This window comes from Triticum urartu, chromosome 4 (genome assembly GCF_003073215.2).
Source record: "Triticum urartu cultivar G1812 chromosome 4, Tu2.1, whole genome shotgun sequence".
Lineage (NCBI taxonomy): Eukaryota > Viridiplantae > Streptophyta > Magnoliopsida > Poales > Poaceae > Triticum > Triticum urartu.
The window spans coordinates 570,173,726-570,184,252 of NC_053025.1; the positions used below are offsets into that span (position 1 = coordinate 570,173,726).

Here is a 10,527-nt window from a genome sequence, read left to right on the forward strand (position 1 = left end):
AGTAGCTTTCTTTTCGGATAGCTTTTAGTGCGGCGACTGTTGCCGTACTTATCTGTGGTATTGATTACTTTGCTCCATCTAATCCGGAGTGCGTCTTCTGCTGTTTTTAGCTTTCGCTTCTGCTTTTTTAGGCTGCGTGCAGTTGCAACGAGCCTTTCGTGGAGATTCTTCTGCTCCATAGGTTTATTCGGCGTGAGGTCGTCCGGAATGCCGTTTTCGCCGGGGGAGGGATGTTCGGTTTCTCTATCCGTGTTGCCCTGTTCGGACGGTTGCTCTAAGGCCTGCTCGTCGTCTACCGGCTCGTCCTTCTCTACGGCTGGGTTTTTGTCGAGGCGGGGCTTGGGTCGGCGTTTACGCCGACGCTTTGATTGCTTTTCGGGGGGTCGATCTCCCGTCCCATCCCCTTTTTCCTCGTTGTCGCTTCCTTTAGGGGTATCCACCATGTACACATCGTGAGATGAGGTGGCTGTCCAATGCCTTATGGGCGTTGGTTCGTCGGCATCTCCTGCATCGTCATCCATGCTGTCGATGTCTCCTGAGTCGAAGTTGAGCACGTCGCTTAAATTGTCGACAGTGGCTACCAAGTGGGTGGTGGGTGGGCTTTGAATTTCTTCATCGTCCGTATCCCATCCTCGCTGACCGTAGTTCGGCCAGGGCTCTCCTGATAATGAGAGAGACTTGAGAGAGTTCAGGATATCGCCACAAGGCGAATGCTGAAAGATGTCTGCGGTGGTGAACTCCATTATCGGCGCCCCATCGGATTCGATTGGCAGGGGCGCGGGGGGTTCGGAGTCCGGGGAGGAGTCCGGATCCTCGGAGTCACGGGTCGTGTAGAGTGCGGGGCTAGCGTTCGGCTCGATCGCTTTCGGGATCGCAGCCCCCGAGGTGACGTCCAACCGCTCATCCTCAATTGGCGCAATGGGCTCCGAGTTAGGGGTCGGAACCGATGCGTGTGCGGCCTCCAGGACACTGTCCGGGGGCAGAGCTAGATCATGCCCCTCGAGATAGTGCGGCGCACTTGGCCGTGGCTCGAGCCCGTCGAAGATCAAGTCTCCGCGGATGTCAGCCGTGTAGTTTAAGCTTCCAAACCTGACTTGATGGCCAGGGGCGTAGCTTTCGATCTGCTCCAGGTGGCCGAGCGGATTGGCCCGCAGAGCGAAGCCGCCGAAGACGAAGATCTATCCGGGGAGAAAAGTCTCACCCTGGACCGTATCGTTGTTGATGATCAAAGGAGCCATCGGGCCTAAAGGCGACGACACAGAGGAACTCTCAATGAAAGCACCAATGTCGGTGTCAAAACCGGAGGATCTCGGGTAGGGGGTCCCGAACTGTGCGTCAAAGCCGGATGGTAACAGGAGACAAGGGACACGATGTTTTTTACCCAGGTTCGGGCCCTCTCGATGGAGGTAATACCCTACTCCTGCTTGATTAATATTGATGATATGGGTAGTACAAGAGTAGATCTACCACGAGATCAAGGAGGCTAAATCCTAGAAGCTAGCCTATGGTATGATTGTTGTGTATGGAGTTGATTGCCTACGGACTACAACCCTCCGGTTTATATAGGCACCGGATAGGGTTAGGATTACACAGAGTCAGTTACAATGGTAGGAGATCTTGAATATCCGCATCGTCAAGCTTGCCTTCCACGCCAAAGAAAGTCCCACCCGGACACGGGACGAAGTCTTCAGTCTTGTATCTTCATAGTCGAGGAGTCCGGCTGAAGGTATAGTTCGGCAGCCGAACACCCCCTAATTCAGGACTCCCTTAGGCAGATTGGCGAATAGGGGCCGAGGCCCAATATGAGGCAATGACTGACCTACAGGGCGGGTTTTAGGCCCAACCTAATTCAAATATAAAAAGCGAAGGACGAGGAAAAGATGTGCACACCGAAATTACTAGTGGAACATGGTCCAAAATGAAACAAGTGAGACTAGACACCGGAGAGTCTTGGGAAAATTTGATCCCAAGAGTCGTGTACTTATTTATTTCTGTTAACCAAACGTCTAAACTTAAAAAAAATCCGATATATTTCTATCCTTATTTTTTGTTCATGCATTTTTATCTTATTTCTGTGTTTTTCTCTTGCTACAATATTTTAGAATCGTACAAACCAAATAAGCCCCAAGTGCTCCTTTCATTCAAAAGAACTGTATAAGGTTTTTGGAAGATTTAGACCCATATTAATTTCTCAACAAAAGCCGTTAGATTTTTAGGATTAGGATGGGTACTTAGGAAAGATTGCCTTTGTTCTCAAAAAAAAGAGCAAAGATTGCTTTTGCATCCCATTTTGAGCGAGAATTTTCATCCACTTAAACCTCATTCTGTAATTCATGAGGTTTTCCTATGTCATTACATACAAAATTCCCGTGTTTTCCAAATCATATAAAAATGTAAGTTGACATACAATTGTGTATTATCCCGCATTTCTTTTCTACTATTCCAGAAATCATGCGAATCAAAAGCTCGCAACGGTCCGTCGTGTCCGCACACACGCGAGGTTCACCTGGACAAAGAGAAGGCGCCGAAGCGACTAGAAGCAGGTTGCGAATTCAGAGCCATCGCCTCCCGAGTTCCGACGGCCGCGTGTGTGCCGACTAGAGCAAGACGACGACGTGTCTGGGCTACGTGACACCCTGCCCGGACACCCGTCGCCGCGCCACCCGCCTCGCCCGCACCAACCCCTCCACGCGTCCGCCCCCTCCCGCCCCATAAAACCCCGCGCCGCGCCACAAAACCCAAACCCGATCACTCCTACTGATTCCCTCGCAATCCTCCATTCAGAGCACGCAAAGCACACAACACGAGCAGCTCGGGACAATCAATCCAATCAATGGCGGTGTCGAAGAGGCTCGCGGCGGCGGCGCTGCTGGTGCTGCTCGCGCTGGCGGCGCCCGCGGCCGCCAAAACGACGCGGGAGGCCGCCGAGGCGGCGTCCGCGGCGAAGACGACGCCGGGCGGCGCGGAGGTGGCGCCGGGCAAGGAGGAAGAGTCGTGGACGGGGTGGGCCAAGGACAAGATCTCCGAGGGCCTCGGCCTGGACAAGATCTCCGAGGGGCTGGGGCTCAAGCACCACGCCGACGAGGAGGAGGCCGCCCGCAAGGCCGGGCACACCGTCAAGTCCGCCCGCGAGACCGTCCAGCACACCGCCTCCGGTACGTATGCGTGCTCCCGCGCAGCCGCGCTCGGCACGCTGTTCATCCTGAATGACACTGATGCTGATGACGGTCGTTGATTTGTGTGTGTTGCAGAGACGGGGAGGCAGGCGAGCGGCAAGGCTTCGGACGCCAAGGAGGCGGCGGAGCAGGCGGCGACCGGGGCGGCCAACAAGGCGGGGCAGGCCAAGGACAAGGCGGCGGAGACGGTGAAGGGCACGGCCGGCGAGGCGTCTAAGAAGGCGGAGCAGGCCAAGCACAAGACCAAGGAGACCGCGGAGGCGGCCGCCAAGACTGGCGCCGAGACGCACGAGCGGTCGAAGCAGGGCAAGGCCAAGGTTGAGGAGACGGCCAAGGAGAAGGCCGGACAGGGGTACGAGACTCTGAAGCAAACCAAGGACGCGGCCGCCGAGAAGGCCGGCACCGCCAAGGACACGGCTGCGGAAAAGGCTGGCCAGGGGTACGAGACGCTGAAGCAGTCCAAGGACGCCGCCGCGGAGAAATCCGGCGGCGCCACGCAGACGGCCGCGGAGAAGGCAGCGGCAGCCAAGGACGCCGCCGCGGAGAAAGCCGGTGGCGCCACGCAGACGGCCGCTGAGAAGGCAGCGGCTGCGAAGGACGCAGCCGCGGAGAAGGCCGGCGCCGCCAAGCAGACGGCAGCAGAGAAGGCAGCGGCAGCGAAGGATGCCGCCGCTGAGAAGGCCCGCGCCGCGAAGGACGCGGCGTGGGAGACGACGGAGTCCGCCAAGGACGCCACATGGCAGGCGCAGGAGAAGCTGAAGCAATACAACGACGTCGCGTCGGAGAAGGCCGCGAACGTGAAGGACGCCGCTGCGGAGAAAGCCGGCGCGGCCAAGCAGACGGCCGCGGAGAAGGCAGCGGCAGCGAAGGATACCGCCGCGGAGAAGGCCGCGGCCGCCAAGGATGCCGCGTGGAAGAACGCCGAGGCGGCCAAGGGCACTGTCGGGGAGAAGGCAGGGGCGGCCAAGGACGCCACGTTGGAGAAGACGGCGTCGGCTAAGGACGCCGCGTGGGAGACGGCGGAGGCGGCCAAGGACACGGCCTGGGAGACGGCGGAGGCGGCCAAGGGGAAGGCCAACCAGGGGTACGAGAAGGTGAAGGAGAAGGTCGGGGAGGTGAAGGACAAGGTCACCGGCGCGGCAGCCGACGGCAAGGGCAAGAAGCACCGCAAGGACGACGAGCTGTGAATGAGCACCACCCCTCTGCATTTCTTGCCACAGTTCTTCTTCCATGAATGTTTTCAGTGTTCGAGCTAGTCTTTTTTTCCTTGTGCTGTTCCTCTTGTACAATAATGTGACCATCTGTAGAGAACCCTCCACGATCAAACAAGTTCCTTTTGAAAAATTTGTTGTCCTGAATCTTTTTACAAATTTGATCCTTCTGAATTTTGAGTATTACAAAAAAATTACCACATTTCGTTGAAGCGTGTCTACGAGCATAATTGGTTTGCTGCCAAAAATTGGCATGCCAATGTCTGGCATTGTGCCAAATATAGTCAACTAATTGGTTGACTAGGAGTTGTTTTGCCTCTCTCACATAAAGTTGCCAATAGTTGGCAAGTCTTGGTATTACTAATAGTTGGCAGCGTCAACATTTGGCAAGCCAAATATTGGTAGCAAACCAATTATGCACCATTTTACAATTTTGTGCCGAAAACTATCACTGTTTGACTAATATTTGACTAAAAATTGCCTTATCGGGAAAGTGCCCAATTCGCCTTTTCTAAATGAATAACCCAGGGTGACCGTTATTACAAATGGGGCCCACACGTCAACCCTCTTCTTCCTTATCTCTCTTGTATTTTAACAAACACCTTGTGTTGGAGCTCGTCCGGCCGTTTCCGGTGATGGCTGCTCGCGCGGCTAGGCTCGTTCGAGAGCGCGCGGTGCGCCGTGTCTAAAGGTGACAGCGGCTGGTGCTTGGGCGGCCTGTAGCGGCAGTGGCAAGCTCAAACGGCGGCGGAGCTCGGCTGTGCACGGGTGACGGCGGCAGAGCTCGGCTATGCACGGGTGTGGGGTCGTGGCTGGCTGGCAAGCAAACTAAGCGGCATTACTAGTTTTTGGGAACGCAATGAGCGCACGTATGCAACGGGTTCGAGCAGAGGAACTCTGGAGCATGGAGCTCGTTGCCTCGTCGGTCATGGCGGCGGCCAGAGCTCGGAGCTCGTGGAACGATGACTACGGAACCAACGCGACAGCTAGAGCAGAGGGAAAAGATGGAGAAGCTCATAACGTATCATATGGCGTCGGCTTCGAGGTCGAGGAGGACGAATCGACTATTTTGGTCTTCGGGTGCCGGCGAGGAAGACGGCTTCATTCGGTTGGTGCAGTACAACCGCGGACGAGTTCTTCCGTGGAGATGACCGGCGCGAGGTGGCGGATCTTCTGGACATGAAGAATGGACGGGGGACGGCCGGTGGCCTCATCGGCGCAAGGAGGAAAGCTATTGTGCGGCCGCATCTGGAGAGGCGAGCCATAGGGAGGCGGCCTGGGCCTCCCCATGGCGCGACCTGCAGGTGCGGCGAGACACCGGGCGGCGGCCTGGGCCTCCCCACAGCGCGTCCCGGCCGTCAGTATTCCGGCGGCGTATCCACCAACGGCCTGGGCAGAGCGGCGCGAGCGGTAAGAATTGGTTAGGTGATGGGTTAGTGGGTAGGTTAGGAATGGGTTAGTGGTTTGTTAGGATTAGATGGGCCACTGTTCACAGGGCCCGCGTGGTTAGATTAGCCTAACTAGTTGCATTTAGTATGTGTTTCTCAGAAAAAAATGTAATTAGTATGTTCATTAGAAACTTGAGAAATTTTACCAACACTGACATACGGGCCCCACATGTCATAATGGTCAACGTAACGGTCAATCTAACGGAGTTGACTACTGTGCCATGTCATCGCCTACATGTGGGCCAACCCTGTCATAATTATGTTTAATTTCGGTCACGCAATTACTAGTGTTTTTGAGGAAAAATTAGTCAAAAAGTGGTGGTTTTTGGCATAAATTTGTCAAGTGGTAGTTTGTAGGCACGATTTGACGAAATGTGGTAGTTTTTTATTAAATACTCCTAAATTTTATTATGCGCCTGAAACTTCACTCAAAATTGGAGCTGGGACTGTCTGATGGTATGTGATAAACAACTGACGAGCATCTTCCCAAATCTAATTGGAAAGAGCTGCATTACACGATTACCACCGGCATGTCGACGATGATGGTACATCTTATCTTACCTTCCTTTTTCAAATCTAATTGAAAAAGGATCAGCATTTCCCAAATTCTTTCCCACATACGAACAGAGGGCGGGAACTGATTCAGACGAGGAGCGGAGCTTCCAGCGCGCCGGCGGCGGCGGAAGCCCTGGCCCTCCGGTCGGCGCGGGCAACGTCGTCGTCCTGCAGCCTGAGGGTGGAGGCGACGACGATGGCGAGGATGGCGAAGCAGGCCGGGATGAGCCCGGTGCCGTACCTGCTGACGGTGTTGAGCCCCCGTTCCTCGCCGCAGCTGGAGGCGACGTCGTAGGACTCGAGCACGAAGAGCGCGAGGCCGCAGGACATCTTGTCGAGGAAGCTGAGGGAGCCGTAGACGAAGGCGCAGCCGTTGAGGTCCTCGCCGACCAGCGCGCTCTCCAGCCCGATGGTGGTCACCATGACCAGCGCGTTGGCGGCGCCGATGACCACGGCCAGCGGGTACATGAGGTTGTGCATCTGGCTCGGGAGGAGGAACACCGCCGCGCCGGAGATCACCCACAGCGTCGCCCCGATCGTCAGCAGCGACTTGAGCCGCCGGCTGTTCCACCTCATCTCCTGGAGCACCACGGAGACCAAGAAGCTGCAGCAGAATATGATGGCCGGAATCTGCAGAAACCCGTCGTCAAAGATCAAACGCTTGAACCAAGAAGATCACGGTACTCAAATTGGTGGTGATGAACTGAAGAACTTACGGTGGCTTTGGAGTATTCGTTCATCTTCAGATCTCTGGTGACGTAGAACGCGATGAGCGACTGCAAACCACAGAACAATAGTGTTCATAATCCAAGTTCATCACACCATGATGCCGAAGCAAATCTTCAGAAATCAAATTCCACCAGAAATGATCTTCACCAAGAACATCTAGCCTAGGGCGATTAGAGAGCAGGGTGTAAGTTAACCTGAGAGACGTTGGTGATCAATCTGGCAAGCATGTAGAGGAGGGCGACTTGGTAGTAGAGGGTCTTGTTGAACCAGTAGCTCCACGCGATCCGAGCCCGTTTCTTGCAGTTAGGCTCGCACTTCAAGCTGCAAGCAACACCATAAGAAGATTTTCTTTCAGAAAACACTGTTTATGTGCACATTCTGAACTGCTATTTTTTCAGTCTCAGCAAGTCAGCATACGTGGGCTCTTCCGTTCCAGCGTGGAACAGCACGAGGAAGCAGCACCCCACGAAGATGGACACGTACGCGATCCACTTGTACTGCGGGCGAAGATAAAATCACGGTGAATCGTTTGCTCACAAGCTACTGTTATGTTAGAACTCAAAGCTGATTTGGAGAAGGTTACCTGAACAACAATGTCCGCACATGTCTTTGCCTTCACTATTCCAAAGACTGCCAACGCGATGCCATATAGACCAAGATTAGCCACCTGTAATTTGTCACACTCACTCACTGTCAGCATATTTTTGTTTCAGGGTCACGTTGTGACAGGTATATACATAATAGAGATCATAGAACAGGCAAGCATGTTGGCACGAGATGAGGCAGTGGCGTGAAGCAAAGAGAAAGCAGACAAGTCAAGAAAGATGGCCGTGCGTGCATGGTCGTAGGAAGGACTCACCATGGTGGAAGCGTTTCTGCAGCTCGCCATGGCCACCCGGCTCGTGGGGTTGGATGTCATGCAGTTCACCATCGACCTGAAAGGCAGAAGGATTGGGAACACAACCAAATATCAGTAATGTTCAAAACACTTGTCAGATTGTAAAATGTTCGTCAGTCAAAGTTTGAAGGAGGCAAAGCAAGGACGTTTGCTCACATGTGGGAGACCTGCGTGGCCGCCCAGCCGATGTTAAAGACGGCGGCGAAGAAGCTGTAGCCGATGGTCCTGACGAGGTAGGAGTCGGTGCCCAGGATGGTGCAGAGGAGGCACCCGCCGAAGACCGAGGAGAAGGAGATGCCGACGAGGACCGAGCCCCCGATGTGCCACAGCTTGAAGCGCCCGAACCGGTCGATCTGCGGGAGGTGATCAAACAGCACACGTTGTTCAGGCGCCATTGTTCATGGAATCATGGTTCTCACTGTCGACCGGCAAGAACACGAAGTTTCGATCGAGTTGGATTGATTTCTGTACCATCTCCCCGGCGACGATGGTCATCAGCCCATCCGCGACCTGGCCTGAGAGCATCACGATCGCTGCGTCCCTGCAAGGCATGAACGATCAGGTCAGGGTCAGAAGATATTTATGCTGATGAAAATGGCTGCATTGGTTACTGCAGCAGTAGTACCTTGGGGCGAGGCCGATCTCTTGGAGGAAGAGGAGGAGGTAGGTGAACCAGCAGGCGGAGGTGATGTCGTTGAGCATGTGGCCGACGCCGTAGGACAGCACGGGCCACCGCCCCAGCGGCTCGGCGACCTCCACCTCCTCCTCCGCGCCGCACTTGCCATCAGCCATGGCTCGGTTCGGAACCTCTGCTACGAACCAAGATTCTGAATCACCCCTGCGAAAACCAAAGCCGAAGCTGTGTCATCTACTACTGCAGCTGCTAGTCGCCCACAGACCAGACCAGACCAGACGAGAGCAGGCGTTATTTAAAGGCGCTTCAGCGGAAGAGCTAGCTTTGGAAGGGAGGGATTCGTGTGGCACGGAAGTTTCGGCGGGGTTCGAGGGCGTGAATTTGGGGAGTAATCAAAATGTTGCTGGAATAACAAGGCAAGAAGTAGTACTAGTTCGCATAGCTGTAACCGATATTATGACAATAAGGAAGGAAAGTGGTTCGCAGCAGCGCGACACACACAATGAACGAATGGACGGTAAACAGTCGGCCTCAACCCAACCCGTCCCTGAATCCCAGCAGCGAACTCGCATCTTTCTAAGAAAAAACTTCCCGGAGAGAGAGGACGAATCAAAGACAGAACCAAAGCATTCGTCGAAGGAACGAACGAGCCATGGCGGGGCCTGAGGAGGCGCCGCGCGCGCAAGAGGGGGGAACAAGAGCGGCCGCGGGCACGTACCGGGCGCCTCCGACGTCGGCCGGGAGCGAGAGGTGGAGGCGGCCGGCGAGGCGAATGATGGCTTGGTCCGATGAGCAGGCAGGCGGTGGTATTTATAGGACGTAGCTGGCGAGGCGAGCGAGTGGGGGGAAGGGGGGCCCCGACCTGGGGTGGGGAAGGAGGGCGACGGCGCGGTCGACGCCGCCCGCGCGCGGTCGTCAGTGCCGCCACAGGACAAAGACGATGCGATTTCTTTAGGTTTTTCCTCCGCCTTCCTTTTTTTTCTTACTGGAAACGGGCCGTTCAGACTCCGGTCCGCCCTCTCCCCGGACCGGCGTTTCGGCCTTTTTTACCTCGGCTGCATGGATGGTCAAGCAGTGTTAATTCCTTTCTTTCTCTACACTTACAGTATTAATTCTGTCTTTGTTTGGGGTTCTTCTTCTCTTCTTTTTTTTTCAAGGGTTGTTTGGGGCTGTTCTTGGAGTCTTGGACTCTCTCCCGCGCTTGCTTGCTTCCTGATCCATGGCGCCAGTCGGACACAAGCAAAGCTTGCGTGCCTTTGGGACCGGCTGCCATTCATCAATGCAAAAGATTTGTTGTATATCTACTAGTACCTATTGTATATCATCATCATTCATAATAATCATAAATACAGTACTATTCCCTCCGTTTGTATTTACTCCGCCTATTAGTTTTGGTCAAAGTTAAGCTTTACAAACTTTGACAAAGTTTACAGACATAAATATTAACATATACAACAACGAATCAATACCATTAGATTCGTCGTTGAATGTACTTCCACGTCATATAGATTTGTTATGCTAAATATTTGTATTCTTTTCTGTAAATTTGGTCAAACTTTACAAAGTTTGACTTTAGTCAACTCTAATATGCGGAGTAAGTAAAAACGGACGGAGTATATGTTTTGGCCAAGAACGAACAATACACTGCTTGGACAGCTATTGAACCCAATCCTAAGAAAGAATCATGCACTGCATGTGGTGATGTCTTGTGTCATTGGCAAATTAATAGCAAGCTCGGCAAATTGTTTTTTCATGGGTTTCCATGAATAGCTAAACCGCTAGAATACGAAAACATACTACTGTATGGCACTTTGCTATTTGGTTTATGGATGGAATTCGATCCGAGTGTGGAGCAAAATGAATAGCCTGATTTCCG

The 10,527-nt window shown here is 53.9% G+C and overlaps 2 protein-coding genes across 2 annotated transcripts; one reads left to right on the plus strand and one right to left on the minus strand.

Moving 5' to 3' along the window:
• Window positions 1–2,749: 2,749 nt before the first annotated feature.
• Window positions 2,750–4,520, plus strand: LOC125552756 (embryonic protein DC-8-like). Its single transcript, XM_048716426.1, has 2 exons — window positions 2,750–3,155; window positions 3,252–4,520. The coding sequence occupies exons 1-2, from the start codon at window positions 2,834–2,836 to the stop codon at window positions 4,361–4,363; spliced, it is 1,434 nt and encodes a 477-aa protein (XP_048572383.1). The 5' UTR covers window positions 2,750–2,833; the 3' UTR covers window positions 4,364–4,520.
• Window positions 4,521–6,258: 1,738 nt separating this feature from the next.
• LOC125552757 (major facilitator superfamily domain-containing protein 12-like) lies at window positions 6,259–9,504 on the minus strand. Its single transcript, XM_048716427.1, has 10 exons — window positions 9,370–9,504; window positions 8,643–8,855; window positions 8,489–8,558; window positions 8,174–8,370; window positions 7,979–8,054; window positions 7,703–7,786; window positions 7,537–7,616; window positions 7,314–7,440; window positions 7,107–7,166; window positions 6,259–7,020 (listed from the first exon to the last, which is right to left on the minus strand). The coding sequence occupies exons 2-10, from the start codon at window positions 8,807–8,809 to the stop codon at window positions 6,478–6,480; spliced, it is 1,404 nt and encodes a 467-aa protein (XP_048572384.1). The 5' UTR covers window positions 8,810–8,855; window positions 9,370–9,504; the 3' UTR covers window positions 6,259–6,477.
• Between the last annotated feature and the right edge of the window lie 1,023 nt (window positions 9,505–10,527).

Bases quoted from the DNA above. Each gene is read 5' to 3' on its own strand.
- LOC125552757 (XM_048716427.1), bottom strand. From the start codon at position 8,809: ATGGCTGATGGCAAGTGCGGCGCGGAGGAGGAGGTGGAGGTCGCCGAG. The intron at 8,559-8,642 runs GTACTACTGCTG...CATGCCTTGCAG, and splicing joins GAGATCGGCCTCGCCCCAAG to GGACGCAGCGATCGTGATGC. The intron at 7,021-7,106 runs GTAAGTTCTTCA...GGGTTTCTGCAG, and splicing joins ACGAATACTCCAAAGCCACC to ATTCCGGCCATCATATTCTG.
- LOC125552756 (XM_048716426.1), top strand. From the start codon at position 2,834: ATGGCGGTGTCGAAGAGGCTCGCGGCGGCGGCGCTGCTGGTGCTGCTC. The intron at 3,156-3,251 runs GTACGTATGCGT...TGTGTGTTGCAG, and splicing joins CGTCCAGCACACCGCCTCCG to AGACGGGGAGGCAGGCGAGC.